At 35.8% G+C, this 23,108-nt stretch overlaps 1 protein-coding gene across 20 annotated transcripts in view; it reads right to left on the reverse strand.

Annotated features, from left to right (window-relative positions):
• Window positions 1-23,108, reverse strand: part of CPEB3 (cytoplasmic polyadenylation element binding protein 3) — a 138,191-nt gene that overhangs the window by 63,418 nt on the left and 51,665 nt on the right. For all 20 annotated transcript variants that reach the window (XM_065068367.1, XM_065068363.1, XM_065068365.1 and 17 more), the window contains exon 2: window positions 22,060-22,970. In XM_065068367.1, coding sequence (XP_064924439.1) covers window positions 22,060-22,959 — 900 coding nt within the window. In that variant the 5' untranslated portion in view covers window positions 22,960-22,970. The remainder of the gene's footprint in view (window positions 1-22,059; window positions 22,971-23,108) is intronic.

The raw sequence follows: 23,108 nt of genomic DNA on the forward strand, positions 1-23,108 counted from the left end.
GCCAGCGGGCACATTTGTTCCAGAAAGTACCAAGTAATTCTTCAAATGTCTAACATGAATCTCACATGTTTAAATAAAGTACACTAGACGCAAAATAAAACAAAAAGCAAGATAGGATATGCAACACTTCTAGACTAAGGCACTCAAAACCCTGAGCCAGGGTTGGTTTGTATTGTTTGGATCTCTCATTTTTAATTTGCTGTAGTTCAGCTTCTGTTTTTTAAGTAAAAGGAAAAACAAACAAACAAAATACACAAAACACAACCAACTTTTAGCAAGCCTGTTGCAAAGCTCAGGAACAATCTTATGGAGGGAACAAACTATCCATGCCCATGTATTTAGAGTGCTGTACACAATGGGGCCATATAACAGAACAGTCCCCTTGTTGTAGTCAAACAGTTTCTAAAAAACATTAATTTTCTTATTCCCATCACTATCATTAAAAAAAAGTAAAGCAGAAGTATGTAAAAGATAGCAATTTTTCTTTGTACCCTATATTATGCTACAATTAATGAAGACTGTTATAACATTCTACTGTGCAAAATGAAACTTTCATTTTAATATGCCCCCCAAATTCCTGGAACAATGTTTTCCATCTGCTGGTTACTACACGATAATCTTCTTGCTTAAAATAACAAAACTTAAAATCCTCTGTCAAGAAGCAGCAGTATCTGTAGCAAACGTAACACAAGTATTATTTCTCTTAAACCCTCTTTTTCTTAGGTTGTCTTCAAATAAAACTAAAGGAGAGAATGAGCTCACTGGTATAATTAAGCATTCTTTCAATATTCCTGTTCTGGAATTCAAATAAATACACGTTATTAAAAGTTTGCTATTACTAAAAGCTCTGAAATACAGATCTTCCTACTGCCAAAAATCTCATGTTCCCATAGTCAACCTACTCTAAACTGAAGATCCAAGTTCCCTTCTCCAACATGCTTATTTTGTATGTTCTAGAAGTGGACTGCCATTATTTTCTTCACACACTGTTTCATCTATTGACCATTTTTTGGCAGTCAAACATGATGTCCAAAAAATAATACTTGATTTCTGTTAGAGATTATACTAAGCACACAAGTTCAAATGAGGTCACTGATTTTTAATTTTAATTGTTGATGATTTGTATGTCTTCAACAGCTGCTTAGAATGGCAACATTTGTACACTGTATTCAAAAGAGTACTTGTTCACCTCTCCAAATGGATCAACACATATGGAATACAAAATAAATTTTATGTCCAGGAAGTCTAAAGTAGATCTTGGGAAAAACAAAACAAAACCAAAACACAATCAACCAACAACAACAAAAAAACCCACCAAAACTTTCCTAACAGAAGACTTTATTTTGGTTAAAACAACCCACTGCTACATAATACGTAGTAGGAGAGAAGAGTTTGTTTTATTTCATATTCCCTTTCTTAAAAGAAATGCAAGAAATTGAAAAGTGCAACTTGAATGTAAAAACAAACTCATTCTTGCAATATACTAGTAACTTGATTAAATAAGATCTATATTATTCCCTAAAAGCAAGAATTTCGATCATATTTTCCTATTTATTTCTTTTAAATACCTGTACTGTGAACATGTAAGGAGGTCAGGTGTTACAGTACTAAACCACGGCACCGTTTTGAAGAGAAGATATGAAAGCAAACATACAGACTTTATCCTAAACAAGGGTGGGAAAGTATTTTTCAATCAGGTCTGATCTGGTTTACTATACAGCTGCAGCAGAGCTGAGCTGGCAAAACCAACACTGGCAGGAGAGCAAAAGGGCAGCTTTTCCACAATGATAGTTTATTCCAGCTTTAAACATTCCTGAGATTAGTCTTAAAGGCCAGAAGGAGTAAGTTCAGAAGAGGACACAGCCTACAAATTGAATTTAATTTTCCTTTATTAAAATGTACGTTAGTTATGTTTTAACTACGCTACTATAGCAGCAAAACCCTGGGAGGTCCTACTTCATACTTCCCAAGGAGCTGTACACATGGAGGCATGTGAAAAAAAAGGGAGAAAAAAAAATGTAGCATCGAAGGCAAGGCTTCACAGGGCAGGTTTGCTAGAATGCAGGATCTTTCTAACCTTTCAAGGGGCATACAAACCTGCAATATATTTTCAAGACGAAAGATCAATTTAATCAACACCCTTTATCGAGGCAATTATAACACATCCACTATAGTATTAGAGCAAGCTAAATCAAGTAACAGAAATTTAGACACAACAGATTTTTACAAGTATGTTGTGGCATGTGCATAAGTATAACGTATGCTGACTACAGATTTTTCTAGTGTGGGTGACAAAACAAACAAGTCAGGGCTAACATTCTAGCTACTAAGTAGAACAGCTACTACTCTTTGTCTTAGTAGTTTTCATTTCAGTAGCAACTCATTTGTACTCAGCAGATTTGAAGACTATTTCCTAAATTCAGCAGTTTCTTGCAAGAAGACTGGTGCTTCTGCAGATACACACACAAGATGATGTTTCCTTATTTGTCAGCATGAACTGGTTCTCCTGCTTTTGTGAACTGATACTGCTCCATCTCCCTGATTTGCCTTTTGCATTGTTTCCACAGGCTACCGACCTACTGCCAAACAACCCCAACAATGGAAACAGTTCATAAATGTCCTTAGTGACCCATGAGAACTTTGCAAGGAAGTTCTGGGACTAGGACCATGAATGGAAATCAAAATATAAACTACAGAATGATAAAGCAGAATAAAAAACTTGGAAACGCAGCTTGAAAATCTAGCAAGTCAGGAAGATCTCCTGGAATCTTCTAGAGAAGACAAAGATCCTAAGACCTATTTAAACTACATTATAGATAAAAGACAGATTTCCAGCTACAAGCAAGCATTAAGTTAGCAAAAGATTAAGTCCAGCTTGCCCGTGTGGGATTGCACTTCTGCTGTATACAGAGAGCAGCTCCTTCATTGTTTGCTGCTGCTGTATATGGCAGCATATTTCAGTTCTTACAATACTCTATTCTTGAAAGAAAGAAAAACAGCTTAGTAATAACAACTCAGAGAAGATATGGGTCCCAGAACTTTAAATCCCAGCCCTTGGCTCTTATCTATACATTCATCCATGGCATAGGCTTCCACAAAGCATGTACATTAAACATAATGAAAAATTGTAAATGCATATGCAGGATCAGATTTTTGAAGGGCCACAAAGTGAAACAAACCTCCAGTTGAAGCTGGGTATCAACTTTCTATCTTGAAATATCTGACCTGCAAAGCTGATTAGAAATGTCAGAAAAATACAGTGTCTATGTCTTTTAATTTAAAACAAACAAAAGAATCACAACAGTAACTTTGCCAAAAATAACTGCAGAGTTGAGATACTAAAATGAGAAAATACAATAATTTGCTTTTTGCCTGCATTTTACGCTTTCGTGCATATATATTATGCTAGTCTTCAATTACAAAGCCATAATAATTTTTCAGAGGTCTCCAGTCTCCATCCAATATGCATAATGAACCAGGTCCAGAAATTAATAAAAAACAGGACTTTGAAGACATCTGTTTATCTCTAGGCCAGATGCCTGTGTTGCTTATCCCAGGAGATGGCTGAGGTATAATCAGTGTGTCAGCAAATTCCAGGAGGGGAAAGGACATACTTAAATGTTATCTTAATTATGAAACAAAGATTACTTAGCAGTACCTGAACTAAGTATCATTCATAATCAAAAGAACTTTTTCCCTGTGTCATACCCTGTAATGTGGTGTGCTTTGTCCTGCCCCCTTCAGACTCAGAGCATGGGCATGTAAGGACAAGGCATACCTAGTGTTGCTTCAGGTCCCTCCCAGTAGATACACAAACCATGTCTTTACTGGCAAGAGGGAAAGGTAAAGAATGAGAAAAGAAAATACGACTATATTATGGATAACAAAGCCAAGATCAGGTCTATACCTAGGGCCATAAAAGGTGTTAAGTGGACCTCAATACAGCATGGCTTCCTCACTACCTCTTTCAGCTTGAACACATAGTGCAATGTACTTGGAAGTAATTAACTTGAAAACCGAAAATGACCAACATATCCCATGGCAGAAACATGGAGAACATACAGTTTCAGTTTTTGGAGCAAGGTGTATCTTTTTCTTCTGTCTCTGCAGGGGATTAAGGCAGTGGAGACACTTGACCATTAACTGATTAAACTACAGTCACAAAGTGAAAAGTTTTACCCCGAGAAGGCACGTCAGGAATCTAGTACATGTTGCCCAAGCCTCGCTATCATCCATACTCAAAATTCTTAACCATGCATTTATGCATGTGTTCAGTCCTTGTTGGCATGGTCATCTCCATCTGTAGCATAAAATATACATTAAGCTAAGACATACACCTGATCTGCCTGGTTTTTAGCACGCAAGCAGCAAAACCTTAGGTACCTAGACACTTCCAAATGTACATTTCCTTCTGCCTATATAATTCAATCCATCTGCAAAATTACTTCCTGTTAAGTTTCCAAGCTTCCTATATTCTGAACAATGTCTCAGTTTCAGTAATTTATTTCAGTGTTCTATGTTTTTACGCTGCCCTAGATTTTCAAGCTTCTTGCACCAGTGTGTGGCACAACACAGCCCAACTCTGCTGAGCAGCAAGATAGCTTCCGCTCACTGAACCGTTCGTTCACTGTTTGCAGGAGAATACCGAAACTCCAGTCAGGCTCAGCAAAGTCCCAGTATTTTTTACCTATTAGATTCTGGGACATTACATGCCATATTTTGATCAGAAGGAAGAGATGAGATCCCGAGGAACAGCTAAAATTCTAATGGCTTAAACAACTTTTCTATCCATGTGAACTTCTTCAGTGTGGTCACTGCTGTGTTTCACTCTTCTGTGCCTGACATAAGCCCGGATTTGGCTGCACAGGATTGCTAAGCATTGCCAAATAAAGCTGAAGTCAATGGAAACACAGTTTCAAATAAATGCAGGGTAAAATGCCAACACTGTTTTAAACTGGGCTCACTCGCTCCCTTCTAGCACCTGCAGGAGGAGTTACTACTAAGAATACGAGTAAAACAAGTTTGTCTTTCCCAATCCAAAGGAGCAAGAACAGCAATTGCAAAAAAAGTATTGCAGAAGTTCGGCTTGGGACATGCTCAATGTGCCATGAAGGTGCACATGAATGATCACACACAGCAAGCTCTACATGCTCACTGAGCAGCCTTCAGCTCCTAGCAGCTTCAGCTGTCATACAATCCCACTTGCATTCTCAGTAAATTTTGGAGGAAAAAAAGAAAAAAAATACCTGAGGAATATGGTCACATGGTAAAGTAAAATTATCACTTAGCAAAAGAACCAAAAAACTATAAATACCAAGTGTTACTAAAATAACCAGAAATTGCAATAATTTTTTCCTTATGAAAAAATTTCCTTATGATTTCATGAAAATATAAAATAAAACAAAACAAATAAGAAGGCATAAAATATAAGTAGGAGGGACAAACAGAGTTAATTTGACTATGTCCATGATAAAGACCATTACAGTAGAACTACTACTACTAAGTTGTAATGGAATTTTATTCTAATTCCACTCTCTTTTTTGATCTTTCCAGCTGATTTCAGACAGCATTAAGCTAAGCTGGATTTAATATGTTCCTTTATTGGAAAAAAAAAAGAAAAAAGAATGTTTTCTTCTGTTATTACTGCTCCTGGAATGCCCACAGAAGAAACACATTGACTTTTCACACATTTTTCTTTGCTCACGAGCAACTGTAGCACATTTTACTTTCAAAGGTATTCAAAAGTTCATTGGGCAAAAGGTGAATTTTTTTAAAGCTTTTTCAAAAAGCTTCTAAGAAAAAAAAGGAAGTTTAATACAAATATAAAATAACATCTAATTATATATAGGTTATGGAAACATTTCCATATAATTTGAAAAATAGCATTTCAGAACTCTAACGATATTTAATCATCTTGTCTGTGTTATATAAACTTTTACAGTTAAAATTCAAGAATTCAGATTGAATCCAAAAGCCTTGAAAACTTGACCTACTCAAGCATTTGTTTTTTCAGGAAAAAAAGGTAATGGTTGTATTCAAACTTTAGTCCCTTAAAAATTCTGAGTTCTAAAATGTTACAAGAAAACTGAAGTTTTTCAGTGAAATGTTTGCAATGTTTATTTCCAAATAAACTAAAAAGCACAGAAATAAGAGGTACAACCAGCATTATATAGCATTACAAAAACTAATATAAATTGTATTACTCAGTTTAAAGCTCACTTTGCTTTGCAGTTAAAATGAGATTCCCTTTTTGTACACAACTAATACATGATTGAAATATATATAGAAATGTTCAAGCTTTATAGCCACAAGACTTGGCATTATATTCACTTATACAGAATATTCTGACACACTACCAACTATTCAATATTTGCTTGCAAACTGCGGGACAAGAAAGTAATAGAATTCACCCTGCCTTTTCCTAAATTAGTAGTGGTAGCTGCAGGGAAGACTGAGAGGAACACATTAACTGTTGCCCTGGTTTAAGCAATCCACGTTTTGGAGTTGCAGGGAACAAACCACCATATGCCTCTACTGGATACAAACTCTCTCGTTCTGTATTATATCGTTCATTTCTTTCCTCATACCCTGACACACTGTGTTCTTTGAAGCACCCTCAGTTATTCTTTCAATACCGACTTCTATAATAGGTCAAAGGTACTACTCACATGATCACTAGTATTATTTCTCCACCTCAGATTCAAAGACAGTAAAGCACCTAGGGAAATCCTTAAATCACCTAACCTAAGGCTCCAATAGGGAACGCTGTTTATTACCAGAAAACAGAAATATAATATTTTAATATATAAATATATATATATATATGTTTGAAATATAAATATTTCAAACATCTTCCTTTTGTCATCAAAACAGTTAGACAATGTGTTTAAAAAGAAAAACCCCACAACAACCAAAAATATCAAAACAACCTACAAAACAGCTATAATCCTTACACTCATTACACTACTGTAGGGAATGATCTGCAGACACTACAACTAGCTGAGCACTCACTGTCAGGATTTATGTTTAGTCATATTTTGTTCAACGTGATGCTTTAGATAAAAATCTGCTTGTCAGTCCTGTTGCTGAATACATCTCAAAAAGCTGATGTATCCACTTTCTATTATAGTTACTGATTCCACTAACAAACAGTTCTAACACTTGTAAAATATAGGATTAAAGTAGTTACACCCAAGATGATAATCAATTCACAAAAACAAGCAAGTGGAAAAAAAAAATATGCCAGCAGTAGAATTTATAAGGCTGTTCATTATACCCTTGAGCTATTAAAATGAAATAATTTAACTGGTTCATTGGCCTGCTATGCAAGAGTTCAACACTGATAAATTACCTTTGGGCTTCTACCACTCTGTTCAGCAGAATGATGCCTGTCTGCCATAGCAAGGAAAAATACCATTGACCTAAGAACACCTTGCCAGCTACATCAGCACAAGTGCAAACTTCAAATCACAAGACAAAAGCCCTACAAAGATGCAAACACTGCAAATTATATTATTAATATTAGCTGTCATATACCTTTAATTACTAAAATTACTTGTGTAAGCTGAGTCCTAACTTTATATTATTACAGCATGATTAATATGCATGACAAATTGTGGCTCAGGAATTTAAAACCTTCTTTAAAGAGATATACACAAAAATTCCACTCTTGCTCCTTGTTCCTAATGGGGATTGAGAATGGTTAGGCAGTAAATGTTCTGCATCCTGGGACTTCATTGACACACAATCTATCATAGAATCCCAAGCTGTCACAGCCACTTTCTCATAAGGGAAAAAGGACTACAGGCTCTTTCAACCTATGCACCTACTTCTAAACATGAGTTGGGGACCCCGTGTAGCCACTAGTAAACAAGTCTATCCTTTTCCTAAAGTGTCATTATGTTAGAAATTTTAATTTAAGAATATTTGCAATGAACTATTGGATCAGCTTCAAAGTTACCAAATGCTGTGCAATGGAACTGAACAGACAGGAAAAAGCAGAGAGTAGCAATCCAAAAATCACTCATAGCATCAAGCTCCACCTAAAGGAAGGGCAGAAGGAGAGGGGAAAAAAAAATCCCAACCCCAAATTATGTTTTAATTAGAAGCAACTCTTAAGATCAATTATATGCAAGTAATTCAATTTCAAATCAAATTTGGAAACAAATAAGGAATTTTTCTGGTTGCAAGTACTGAATCATCCCACATATACAAAATTTCAGTTTAATAACAAATTCAAAGTTAGTATATTAAATATATTATTTAGCATAATAAAGGTATTAAAACAGTAACAGAAACACACTATGCATTCCTGCATCTTTTATTACCTAAGAGACTTAAAGGCATCTAGGATATGAGGGAAAGAACAACCATCTTATGTACAAGGTACCTGAATATTTATGTCGAAACCCTGAAAAATAGCCAGAATAGGTATTTCTTCCTCTTAGAAGAAAAGAAGCCATAAGCATTTTTGCGTTGTCAGTTAGGGGGTACTCATTCAAACTACTGCTGCACATCTGGATTTAATTAATTAAAATCATTCAGAAATCTCATATAAGACATACAATACATGTATGAATTTGCAACTAACCAAAAGGAAACCATCTTCATGTTAACTCCACACAGAAATTAGAAAGGATACTCATAGGAGCAGGAAAAAAACACTTTCCTATTACATTATAAGAGCTGAACTGATTTAGTACAGGGCAAATTTAGTAAAGATTGCTCCAGACAGGGAAAATGTCTTGAGATAAAAGCCTACCTGATTTGCCACAGAACCTTCCTTTTTTGTACAAGGTAATAAAGATTGACAGACACCCTAAGAAATGTTGCTACAGGGAAAGAAGCAGAATGTTCAACCACTTAAGTACATTCAGGGAGACCATAACAAGTTCAGCATTAATATCTTGGACAACAAATATCTAGGAAAAAGTCTAGCAAGACTGACAAAAGAATAAACAAAAACTTATCAGAAGAAGTCATGAGAAAATAATGTAGCCTCCATAATCAGTATTCACATACAGGCTGAGAGAGTTGGGGTTGTTCAGCCTGGAGAAGGCTCCAGGGAGACCTTATTGCAGCTTTTGAGTACTTAAAAGGAGCCTGTCGGAAAGCTGGGGACGGACTTTTTAGCAGGGCCTGTTACAACAGGACAAGGGGTAATGGTTTTAAACTAAAAGAGGGGATATTCAGGCTAGACATGAATAAAAAGATTTTTACAATGAGAGTGGTAAAATACTGGCACAGGTTGCCCAGAGAGGTGGTAGATAACCCATTCCTGAAAACATTCAAGGCCAGGCTGGACAGGGATCTGAGCAACCTGATCTGGGTGAAGATGTCCCTGCTCATTGCAGGGGGATTGGACTAGATGAGCTTTGAAGGTCCCTTCCAACACAAAGTATTCTATGATTCTATGAAAATCAGGTAAACAAGGGTAAACAGTAAAGACGGCTAAATATTAAGAGACAAAGCACTGTCATCTATCCAATTCAATAATACGCATCAGGTGCATGTGAACACTGTAATCAAAAGAAGTCAGAGTTGCTAAGGCACAGTTAGTGGAACAACTAAAGCCGGTCCAAGTAAGAATGTCAGTACTGTGTATATCTGACCAGCAAATTAAAATGAAAGAAATGCAATAACTGAAGCAGGCTACAAAACCATAGATCACAAACACTGTTTCTCGTTTTTATGACTGAAATTCAAGGATGTCTTCTCTTTAAGAAATAACAAGCAGAGATACTGTAGCATCATACTTTGGTGATGCAATATCCTGGAAAATATGATTTCTGGTTCTTGAAAGAATATGATATGGCTGACCTAACAAGGACTTCAGTATAGCATTTCATATGGTGCTACAAGCAAAGTAACTAAATGGGAAAAAATGGTAATTAGTGCAACTGAGGTAAGAAAGAAAATGACAAAAAGGGAAACAAGTGAAAGTGTTAAACAGAAATTTACTACAGAAAGTTACTAATGGATTTTCTTAAAGACAAATCTTGAGATCAATTTTATCAATAATGTTGGTTATTAAAGTAGGAACATGCTAATATTTACAAGATATCACTAATAAAGAGGAGATCAGCTCATCATACAGAAAGCACTGAAATAATTTTAAGAACTGCAGCAAAGCAGGATGATATAGTAGCACTAACTAAAAGGTCATGACTTCAAAGACAACTTTCACAATAAACTGGGACCTCACCACCCAGAAAGGAGACAGAAAGAACCAGAGCTTATTAGTTAATTTCTGGACAATTACAAGCCTTGAGTACAAATGTTAAGTGAGAAAAGGTAAGCAAAATTGCAGTCTGTATGAAAAGTCATACTTCTAGTAGGGTTGCCTTTTGCATCTATCCACATCTGCATTAATTAAAAAAAGCTATTAATATTTTCATTGCGTTTGTTCTTTTAAATTATTCCCTTCACTCTACATGCCAAACATTGCCAAGGACAGAGCTATATTTTGAAACACTGACCAGTTCAAGTTTATATTTTAACAAGGCTACCATGTAAGTGAAACAGCAAGAAAACTTTCCAGTTTCTCTGGAAAATGAAGCATTCCAAACAAACTCTAAGATCTACTACAATCCATTTTCAAGTAATTTTAAATGGCTCACACAATATGAGTTACTATTCCCTTGTCTAACAAAAAAAAATTGTTACAAGTAATCTACTATCATGTCAGAAAAGCATGTTCCTGTTTAGACAAGGGAGGTAAGACTGTCCACAGACGTTTGCATCAAAACATCACTTGTAAACTCTGCTGACAATTGTGGTTGATTTTATTACTCAGAAGTCCCAGGTACAGCTTCATTTATTAGCAGCCAAAAGTAGCAGGAGCCACCAAGCTCGAGTGTCAAACCCAACCTAAAGTTTACAAGCTTTTATTACAACTTTTATTCACAGAAAAGTGAATATTGTCATCTTGGATTACTATACAGGAAAATACCACAACTACATTTTCATTTCGTATTATAAAAATCCTACTTTTTCTTATCCCTGAGTTTTGCTTCCTTTACCCTCTTGTTCTGCCCTAGTTTTCCTACTGCACAGTTCGCTGCCACTTAGGGCTTTCTGAGGTTTAAGAAAAGCCCTTTCTGCTACTGCAAAATGTTTCACTGTTTGTGGGGCAGGGGCGGGGAGGGAGTGGGTGGTGGTTAATGACATGGGAAGAAACAATATGATCCTAGAAAGAATACATGACTAAGAGAACTATTTAACGAGATGAAATATTAGGTCAGACTGTTATGGTAATCATAATTTAAAACTAAAACATATCTTTATAACTAGTTTAAAGAAAATGTCAAAGCCACAAAGTATGTTATGAACAGTTGACAGATTTGGTTATTATATCTTAATGCTTACTAAGCACATCAATATATGGTATTAGATTGGGTTACAAGCCATCTGCTAAAGTGCTGGACCCTAGCAATCAGTTAACACATTAATCATATATGAAACCTTTACAAATGTACAGTTACTGTAAAGGTTATGCAGTAAATGGTAGTAACACTAGCTACCTACATGTTAATTCATTAATGCTTTTAACAAATCTCATTCACAGAGTAAAATACTACATTAAAGGATCTGTCTAAAAAAGCTCAAGAGTAGTACTCTGGAAAACACTTCCTGGTGAGACCACAGGGAACATGGAAGTCTAATATATTAGATTTAAGGCTTCTGAAGTATGATCTGTCGGCCGCTGTAAGGTCATATAACAGTTCATGATTGTCTGTCACATGTTGCTAATTCTCTACCCTATTTCCAGCTGCTTAACACATGATAAATTTCCAAAAAAGTGTAGGTTTCTGTCTTTTACATCCTAGATGTCCGCATGATAAACTAAGCAGATACAAGCTCTTCTGCACCTCAGTCAATGCACACCACCAATAAAATACAAACAAGAATTGCTCAGAGCAATTCAAGAAGACCTTGCCATAGCTGCATAGGAGATTAAAAAAAAATATTACTGAGTATGAGAAAAACACATTACTCGAGCTAAACCACAATTACTTTCTTATAAATAAGAGTGAAATTTTCCAGACAATTTTTTTCATCTTAACACTGCATTTTTAATACTTAATTGGATGGTCTGAAAAGACAGATTTTTTAAAAAATTTATTATTTTTTTTTAGGCTAATAGGAAAGAAATAGGAAAAAAAAAAGACAGTTGGAGAGGAATAGAAAAGAAAAAAAATCTAAAAATCCATAAAAGAACACCATCCCAGGTGAAAGTAAAAATACGTGTATAAAGGATACATATATCAGCATAGCTGAGCTAAAAAGATGGTCCAATGATACATGTCCCAAGCTCCAAAGTTGTTCACCCATTCCATACCTTTTTTTGTTTAACAGTCTAAATGCTTTCAGAATTGTTCACTACATACAGTGTATGACACATAACTAAAATTAAATGGCATTTCACAGTTAGATGCCAGTGAGATACTTTTAGTAAATCATTATGGTTACTGATTTTGGCAGCAAAGTAAGATTTAGAAACAAAAAACTGTCACTTTGTTTCAATTTTTTATTGATTTGAGTTTTTAAAATAAGTATAGAGGCAGAAGAAATTTGAGGTTAGTGGAAGAAAGAAGCATAGTAAGTTTAAGATTGAAGAAATATCCAGGAGACCTTATAGGAAAACTGTACATTTCTTTCTTCACAGTAATTCTTCCATGTAGGAAAGATGAATTTCACTGGGCCATCCACTTATGATTAAGCAAAAGCATGGATTAAAAAAAAAAAAAATATATATATATATATATAAAGAAAAAAAAATATATATATATATAATGTTGATATTAAAGACATAATGCTTTTTTTTCATTTTATGTCAGAAGTGGTTTCAGGAAGATTGGTGTGGGGATGGCAAAAGAATATCGGTTCAGCCCGTTCAGACTAAGTTATCACTTGGTTAGAATTTCTGAATTTATAAAATTTAGAACTTCTAGCTAATATTTCTGAAAACTCCATTGTCCCTGAATTTATTTAAACCTACTTTAAACCCCTCATGCTATTAAGTTTGCACAGGAGCAATTCCCACAGAGAAAGTGAACATGATTCAGCTTATGACTGCAGTGCTTTATTGGGACTTCGCCTGTAACATGAAGCTTTGACATGGAAAGCAGAATAGGGAAGGCCAACTCAAATAAGAAGCCCCAGTGAAAAAGGGGATCAAAAAGCAGGAACAGAAAGAAGTGAAGAACGGAAGTTTGACAGGAGTGAAGCTGAACAGTTCAAGGCTGAATGAAACAAAAAAAAGGGGCCCAGCCCACAAAAATCATGCTTCACCCACAACTGAAAGCCATTGACAGTATGTGCTCTGTACACGCTACTTTCATCAATTTTGTTAAACCAAGAGCAATCTGTAGAGTTGACCAAAATACTCTAACTTGGCTGATGAATCATGTGAAATCAACATCCTAACACATAACAGAATCTCTGGTTTTGCTTAAGTATTTTACTCAAGCTCTAGGAAATTTAAAAGAAAACCACAATTCTTACAAATTTTGCAAAGCCATACACACATGCACAAATTTAGGAAGTGCAGGAGTAAGACTGCCAGTGCAATTTAAGTTCTACCATTTTGCATTAATAAACTATAGCTAAGTTTCAAAAACATTTTTCCAACAAAACCTCTATCTCATCCAGTGCCCATCAGAGCTGGTTTTGAATAACTAAGAGGTTGTTTGCTTACAGAAGTTCTATGGTGTTTCCTGCAGGATTTGGAATATGTACACAGATAGTTGCAGGAAAAGCGGGTCTTCCAATTCAAGAAATTAACTATTTTCCTTCTTTTCTCTTCCCTCATGAAAAATTCTAAATCCCCGAATAATTTGTGCTTAAACTATAACTTTTCACAGGTAACAATTTGTTTTCTACACTTTTTGGTGACTAATTTGAGATTTGCACAAGCAGCAGACTTAGAGACAGTCAATAGATGTTCTGTTTTCAAAGAGCTACATATGCTAAGTATTTCAGGAAAAAACAAAACACAACTTGTTCTTTTTCTCAGACTGAACATAAAGAAAAAAAAAACTATTTCCCCAAACTCTGTTCCTCTTGATTACATCCACAGCATGGAGATCACACCAGCCCTTTTAACACTGTTGTGACAAAGCAGATCAATATCTGTCCTGATCAGCACCATGCTTTACTTCTATGAGATCTTCTCCTATTAGATCTTATCTCTGGGATGAGTTTGAAAGGCATGCAATAAAGAGACAATGCCACACCAAACAATGAGAAAAAGGAAGGTATCAAGTAGCTGTATTTTGCAAATGCCACTGAGAATTTATAGACAGAATCATGTCATTGAAGCTTATGAAAATGTTGACCAAGTTTGAAGATAAACAAGCAAACTTTCTGCAGTATTTCAAAACTTGCATTTTTAAAATCCTAAAATTTACATGTAGTAATAAAAAGATTACACAAATGAAGATCTTCCTATATAACAGTAGTTCATTCATCAAACTACTTTGAGTCACCTGCTTATTGTTGGTATGTACAATATTCTAGTAATTGCTTAAAAGCAATGCTTTTGCACTTTTCGTAAATTTCGAATAAATAAAACAGGAAAAAACTAAATAAAGAAGAAATCATGAAACACTGCATGGTAGTGAAAAAAAAAAAAAAAAAAAACAAACCCGGAATTAGTTACAGAATGAATAAAATGTCACAATAGCCTAAAAACTGGAAAGTCTAAACATTGGTCTGACATACTTGTTAGAAAACGAGAATGGAAAACTACTACATTTCAACTTGCATAGTTGCTGAAAAAAAGCTTTAGGTATTCTAAAGTAGGTGTTACTGAAAATTAATTACTATTGTTTTCTGGAGAAAATGAACTGCTTATACATACACAGATATAGACTATAGATGTACATATATATTTTGTGTATACTTTTACACAAAAATGTGTATACTTATACACAAAATGCTAATATCACTAGGAATGGCATATTTCCCTGAAGTTTTGAAATACGCATATTTTGTTTCTCTCATACTACATGTTCCACTTACTCTTTTTGCTGACTAGAGAGAAAAAAAATATGTAATCTCTAAACGCATGTGGACATGTAGAAAGTTTCCCTATAGAAGGGAAGTTATTAGCCCACATACCACCAGAAAGAGTTCAAAGGGAAATTCAGATGACCTTATGCTGAGTAAGTAGCAATTAGAAAACTCTGTTTCCTGACCTTTCTGATATTATAGTTCTACTCCACTGTACCAAACAAGTAGGTTGAGATCAGAAATGGTACAAACTACTTCAGGCATCATCTTGCAAAACTAAGCACTTAACTGAGCTTGCAATAGGCTAGAAGGGCATAACAATCTGATTACCCCTGAGAGTAACTTTCACCTGCTTGTATTGTTCCTCCCATTTGAAGATCATACAGAATTTCTTTCCCTATTTTTTTTATATCATCTGACAATAAAAATACGATTTTTCTGAAGATGTGGAATATGAGTAAACCACCCTCTTTCATGCCAAGAAAACATGGTGTTCCATTTTCAGCAGTTAATTGCAACCAACAATTACACACTAAAAGCTTTCAATATTGATTTCTGGGAGTTAAGAAGACAGAGTGAGGGGAAATAAGGAAGATAAAGAGAAAATAGATACTTTTTCTATCTAAAGTCTGCTAGCTGCCGTTATGCTAAAGGCCTTAAACAGATCCTTTTCCTTAAATAACATATTACATGTTACTATGATAAAAGTAGAATCAAAGCAGCGTGCTTATTTTGGGAAAATCAAATAAATTTGTAAAGGCCTCTATTTGCTGTGGGAGTTTATGCCACAATTTGGAATAACGTTTTGATTAAATTTCTAGGACAAACATCTTTTATTTATGAATAGTATTTTTAAACTTGTAATACAATCTCAAGTGATCAGTAGGAAAAAGAAGAACAAGTAAAAGCCAGAGGGGCTCTCTCAGAGGTTCATCACTTGATAGCTTTGGTATGATGTTTTTCTCTTCAGCCTAATTTAAAAATTTTTGAAAACACACTAGCCTACCCAGAGTCCAAGCAAAATTCAGATTTCTACAGTTTAAGATCACTATATAACTTCAAAATAAGAAGTGCTATCTTTTATCTTCCCTTTGGTATGCTTCAGTCAGAAATCACTCATGAGTGACCTAAATGAAAGGAGAGCTTTTTTACCAACTACCAAGAAATGGAAACGTTCCTCATTCACTCAGCCAACTCATACTACTTCTTGAAAATCACCTGGAACAGAACACATTAGTCTTCCAGGTCTCTCTTCCTCTCACATTCAATTCACAGGAACAGCTTCTAGGCAAAAAAAGTGAAAACTGGGGATGATACAAGACAGCAAATAGCAAAATAAACTGCCATCCCCTTCACCTTCCCTTCTACCTTACCTCCCAAAGGAAAGACAGATAATTCTTTTATCAAATCTTTAAGACAAAATTATTGATTCATTGTTCTATATTAATACCTTAAATGTTTTTAAGGAAGTACTGCCTATACATGGAGTTGCTCAGAATACCAACAGACTGAACTCACACCATTGCCCTACCTTCACTGACTCTGAAGGCTTACCTACGATTCAGTTGGTTACTTCAAATCAAGACAACAATCAATAAGTAACTAGTTCACACATCATCATACTTTAACTATGAAACAGTTCTGTACTCCTCCTGTATTTTAATACATTTGAAAATGCAGAAATTTAGAACTCAATCAGATCTAAAATCTAACAAAAATCCTAAGATATTTCAGAACTACTACAGCCAAAGTATCATGTATTGCTTGTATCTGTTACACTACTGAGATATGATGACATGTGTTCTCACATTTTAATATTCATAATCAGGATAATTGTTGATTGTCCCAACTCAAGCATGTAAGAAAGAAGAAGAAGAAAAAAAAAAGTGGGATAAGTTACTTCCCCAACAACTAAGTCCTTTTTTGCTGTCGTTGTTCATAAGGCTGCAGGCTGCCAGTACTTGTGTGTCTCCATGTAAGAAAAATTAAGATTAGACATTTTTATTTTTCCTAAATGTCAAGAAATAGTTTCCAAGACACCAGTAATGAAACTAAGTATGGTTATCTACTAAACTGTCAAAAAATAAGAGCTCAGAATGTCAAATTTAGGATAAAGAAACATGGTGTTTTCAAAAATAATCTTCAAATAGACTTACTGGATACAACTATTTCTGGTTTAAAAAATAAAATAATCTAGATTTAAACAGACTTCAAAATGACAGTCACCAGTGGGTATTAGCCAGTAAAACTCCCTTACTCATAAATATAAAACTGTGTTTGTTACACTTGTGAATGTTCCAATACCCGAATCCATTTTAATTCAGTCATTTTTAATACACAAACACACACATATATGTCATATCCTTATATGCATTTCAGGTCATCATAGTGTTAAGAAACAGAACTATGACAATTAAGCTACAGTTAATTCACTGCCTGTGAAGAAGTTATCACAAACACCATAAAACTGAACTTTATAGTGTATTTAATATTATTTTCCCTAGGACTTGAACACAAAAATTACTCCGCATTACTTCACTGCATATGTGTGTATATTTATATGTATGTGCACGTATGCACATAATTTGTTTTGAGTATCAATCTGTACCGGCATGGAGAAAGCTAAGTATGGGCTAATATCAGAGGCCTGAAGAACTTCAAATGTTTAAAGAAAGCAGCTTCTTAAGGAGCTGTCTACTAGTCACCAACCAAAAGTCACAATGGAAGTATAAACATGATGCAGCGGCCATTCCCTTGTCCTTCATTTCACTCAAACAGCCACAGTGTGTCAAGTACAACACATGACAAAGTACTTGTGATTGTATTACTAATGTATTGCTAATTATTGTGTCCATACCTAAATGCATAAATATATACTCATACAAACATATATTTATGCATATATACCTATATTCAAACTTGCTGCACATTTTGGGTTGCATTTGTTTCAGTATGAAATATTGAAACTATATATAATTTCTAAATTTAGCTTATAATTTTACCTTGGTCCAGATTAATTCCTATTGAAATCAATGAAGAAAAAAAAAAACCACCAAAACAACTTGCCTTAAAAAAAACCCCAACCTTTCTCAGCTTCCCTGCAGAAGACAGCATGTTAAAACTATCTTTATCCACAATACCACTTCATTTATTCCTGCTAGAGAAGTATTTATCAGTAAAGCTGCCAAGAATGATTTGTTGTGTGTCAGACTCTTCAGAGCACCAACTTGCTATGCATTTTTTAAGTCTAAAACTTGCAATTGTACATTTTTATTGTTTGGAAAGAACATGACTCAGAAAGGACCAAATTTGAACAACTTCTAGGAAATAGATATAGTGTTGTTATTAAACATCCACAGAGCAGACTTCCTTAATTAGTATACTGGTCTCCAAACATCTAATTCCTTCTCTATTTTATCCATTAATTTCTTATTCGTGCTTCCAAGGGTCTATTTCAGGCACTATCAATCCTCCTAGCCCCACAAGCTGTGTCCAAATGTCTTCATATGGCCAAAAGCAATACACTATTTACCTGAGGGAAGTGAAAGAAAAGAGAATTTTTGGGAGCAGCTCAGCGGCACGAGATGACATTGGCTCTGCTCAAGCCCCAGTGCTCTGCTGTAAAAAGGAACTGAACCACTGCCCAGGCTCCAGGGACAATCAGTGCTGAAAGGCCAGAAATGAGGATCACCTGGCATTAACGGCACAACACTAGTGCCTGTCACAGGACAATCACAACAGACCTTCACCTGAACCACTTGGAAGCTGAAGAACATTCAAAAGAACAAACTGGCCAAACATCTATATTTCATACCTGGCCTTGTTCCACATCTGTTCCTGTGATCTTGTCTCCAACTCTTATCTGCTACATTATATTTCATTCCAGACTGATTGCTTCTTTTCTTTTCCAGCTATCAACTTCATGTCTTCAGTTTTTTTTTTTTATATAGTGCAATGAATTTCCCCTCAGTAAACACAAGAAACCATTCTCCTTTAAAGCAACTTTGGTTGCCTTTCAACACCAATTACAAGCCAGATGTCAACCGAATTCCTAACCATTTATATTTTAATTTTTTTATATGTTCTACAGCACAACTCCTTGGGACAGATGCCAATTGGTTTTGACATACAAGGTACACTAACATATTACTCAAATTCGGGGATGAGAATGTCTAGCATATTGCTTTATACACATGTTCTTAAGAAAAAAAAAAACATTTTCAAATTCAACATTTTTTCCTAGAACTAGATATATCTGTAGCTGAGTATCAGCTGTCTTTAAATATTACAGACTCGGAACAAAAACCTTGATTATAGATGTTTTCTCCTTAAAATTTTTTGATCACTGCAAAGATCTGAATTAAAAAACAGGTATCACTGACGTTAATTCAACCAGCAAACATATTCATATTTTTATTTTTACCTAGAACACCTTAGGCTTCATATCTGATTAAGGAATTAATTAAATTTAAACCACAAATTTTTAAAAGTCTTACAATCTCAACATAAGAGAAAAGAACGGGTTGGCACAAAGAACTTACTAATGTGCATTAATGTGTTGCTAGCAAGTTTACTGAAAGATATTTCCGAAGCAGATCAAAAATGCTTAGTTATGAAGGGTAGCAGACGTACATGGATAAACCTGCCAGAATTACTTGATAGTGCTGACAAGCAGAACTTACTGTGTCAACTGTGTCAACACATTGCCCGATTTCTGAGCAGGAGAAAAAAAAAAGGCAGCCAGAACCCAGGCAGTCACTCTTACATTAATTTGAATTCCTTTTTTATCAATGTAACTAAACAGTTCCCTCCTATTGATAGTACAGTTTCAAGACTCGGACAGTTTGTTAAGTATAGGAGCAATAACCACTAACCCAGATTATAATCTTGTATGCAAAATTCAGCACCTTGTATTAAAAAGAGCCTAAGAGAAAAAAAGTTTTCTAAGTTTTCTAAGTCTCTGAAATCACACTGTTATTCCAGCTGGTGCTGAGTGTAGTCTAAGTATTTGCTTTCAGTTAAACAGGGAAATACCAGGTTAAGTTCAGAGAGAAAAAAACAAGTTTCCAAATTTACATGTTGGCTAACTTAGCTTTTCAAAACCTTTATTTTAAAACCAAAGGACCTTTTCTTTAAAAACATTTATCTGCCTTTTTCCTAGTGAAGACTAAATACCTGCTAGTTTAATTTGTGACAATTTACAGTCACAATAATAAAGCTGTCTAGTCAGCAAAGATGTATCTCACTGACCAAACCACAGAAATAAGAACATTTACTGTTGCTTTCCCTACTAATTCAAATCTACCAGAATTTTTAATATCTTACATGTAGACAATTTAAATAAAAGAATAGCTGTAAATTGAAACACATTTCCCATTCCTAAGAAAAAAAAAGACTGGGAGCTATATTAATTAGCTTTTGTGTGGCTCTGCTTTGTGCAACATAGTTGTTTCGCCAGGCACATTGTGTCTAAAGTATAATCTTTCTTCAGACTTCAGTGTTACAGACACATTGACCAGCAGTTCACCAGCAGCCACTCCGCCTTCATTTAGGGCAGCCAATAAAAAATTAGCAACTCTCTCTTTAAACAGAATGAAGCAGCAAAATGAAATTTCTGGGCTGACTATAAGGTGCCCTCTTTGAATGGGATTGGAAAGTGCACAGGAATGCATGTATTTTACATCAACAATCTCTTAAAGTAACCAGGAGGGGGTGTTCGGTTGTGGGGTTTTTTTGGTTTATTGGGTTGGTTTTTTTTTCTTTGTTTCTAATACTAAGTGTCAATCTAGATGCTAGTCTTTCTGTACTGGTAAGTGGAAAATCTTTCAGTTCATACTTTGCTGAGAAAGTGATTACCTAAAGAGAAAACATATATGATTTCACTGTATTTCAAAACAGAACATTTCAATTTGTCTGAAACTAAAAAAGCTAACGTAGAAGCAATTTGAGATTCACTTCGCCTTGCATAGATATAACCATAACTGCATGATGTGCTTTTTTCAACTTAAAATGGATTTCACACCATGACAGGTTTCATTCTGCATTAAAATTGCAAATCTTCTATGTGGCCCAGTTTCAGCTGCAATTGATCTGCTTTGTCGTCATAGATTTAAAAAAACAACAAAAAAAAAAACCCAACAAACCAACAACAAAAACCAAATCACAACAATGAAGGGCACTGCAGCTTTAAATATTTCAGAGCTATGTAGCTAGTAAATAGACTCCATTGCAATATGGCTCTGAAGGTCGTGTCCTATTGTCTCTTTTCTCTGCAAATACTCTGAACAGCATAAAATGGTCTATTTTATACAATACCTCCCTGCCATTTCTCAATCACATCAATTGTATTAGGCATTTCCTTACTGGAAAGGACAGATACGCCACTCTTTCCATACACACCCACGCCGCTTCTAGATGTATTCAAAAAGTCCACTTTGAATATAACAGTGGGGTGTACGTATCAGACAGCTTTTCATATATATACCTTATGTGAACAGACTGCCCATTAAATCCCACCACAACAGAAGGGCAATTAGTTTTTTTAGTGGTGATAAAATAATTAACTGGATTTCAGGTCAAAAAGCATCTTTGATTAAAATTACCATGCCAGTTAGAAAACTGAAGCCAGCAATTTTAACGTCTCCTGTTTCTCAAATATGGGAAAATACGAAGAAAAAAAATTATCACACACAGAGAAGTAACAGAATGTAGCCTACCAAACCTATTTATCATGAAGGCAGGCTACTACCTTTTATATGCTAAAACAAACAAACAGGAATCACACAACAACAAAAACAAGCAAAAAGCCCTGTCACATTTAAGAATAAGATACAAGAAAAATAAGACTATAAACCTTAAGCCAGAATTTTGAAATGTTGTGTATGCACTCCCTAGGATCAACCTCACTTCTTTCTTATTATTATTTTATGCAAATATGAGTTATGGAGGTGCCTCTCAGGTAAAACGTAACATGAAATACACTCCTGCAAAAAATACAACTTTGCGATAGCAGTCACCACGTAGAAGGTGCATGTAGTAATTTACCTGAAAAGGCAACAGATTGTTGCCATTGTCCGTTCTGAACGCATTATCTTCCATCCAGGATTTGGGGGTTAAGGGTGCAGCCCGTGGGAACTTCGGAGGGGCAATGACATTGCTGGAGAATGGTTTCTTAAGGGGTGAAATGGGATTGAGGGGAGAGGGCACACCAACCCCCACTCCCACGCCGACTCCCACTCCAACTGCCCTGCGAGGGTCCCTTCCAGCCTGCAGCCCACCCCAAGGGTTGGAAGGTGTACTCCAAGCTGCATTTTGATGGTTATTCCAGCTGGAGGAGGAAGAAGAGGAGGCAGAGGAGGAAGACGGTTTGCTGGTCATGATGGGCTGATGGCTGTAAGCAGCATTTCTCTGGGCAAAAGGTGCCTGATTAGGGCTCACAGGTGACCTCCGCTGCTGCTGCTGCTGCTGAGCTTGCTGCTGCTGCTGCTGATGTTGGTGGTGTTGAGTCTGAGCTAGGCCAATTTGAGGCGAGAAAGTGCCACCAAATACAGGGTTGACATGGTGTGGAAAATTCTGGAAAAGCATTGTCCCATTGACTGGAGTAATCCCTTGGAAAAAGCTATCATCCACCGTGTTTGTGGTCCCTGTAGACCAGGTGCTGCCAAATGAGGGAGACAAGGAGGTGCCGGCTGCAGGTTCTTGTTGAGGCTGGTGAAAGCTCAACCCAGGCAAAATGGGAGACTCCATCTGCATCTTCTCCTTGCTATTTTGGGAAGGAGCCGATGTGCCGATACTAGTCACTGAACTGCTGTCTTCTGGTTTGGGTGCCTCCGACGAGATGGGTGTAGAGGGGGCTTCTGCTGAGTTTGGATCTTGCTGCTGCTGCTGCTGCCGCTGCTGCTGGGGCTGGGCTTTGCTTTTGTCCATCAGTAAATCATCCTGCATGGTTTGCGCAGCTGAAACAGTAGGAAAAAAAAAACCACAAAGACAGATTATTAACATTGTCATTCATACCACAAACCAGGCTGTTTTAATCATTTGCCGGCTAAAAATCTCGTCTAACTGCTATGCTACAGCAAGTTGCAAGGCAAACC

The sequence above is a fragment of the Columba livia genome, chromosome 6, assembly GCF_036013475.1.
Source record: "Columba livia isolate bColLiv1 breed racing homer chromosome 6, bColLiv1.pat.W.v2, whole genome shotgun sequence".
In the NCBI taxonomy this organism is placed as follows: Eukaryota; Metazoa; Chordata; class Aves; order Columbiformes; family Columbidae; genus Columba; species Columba livia.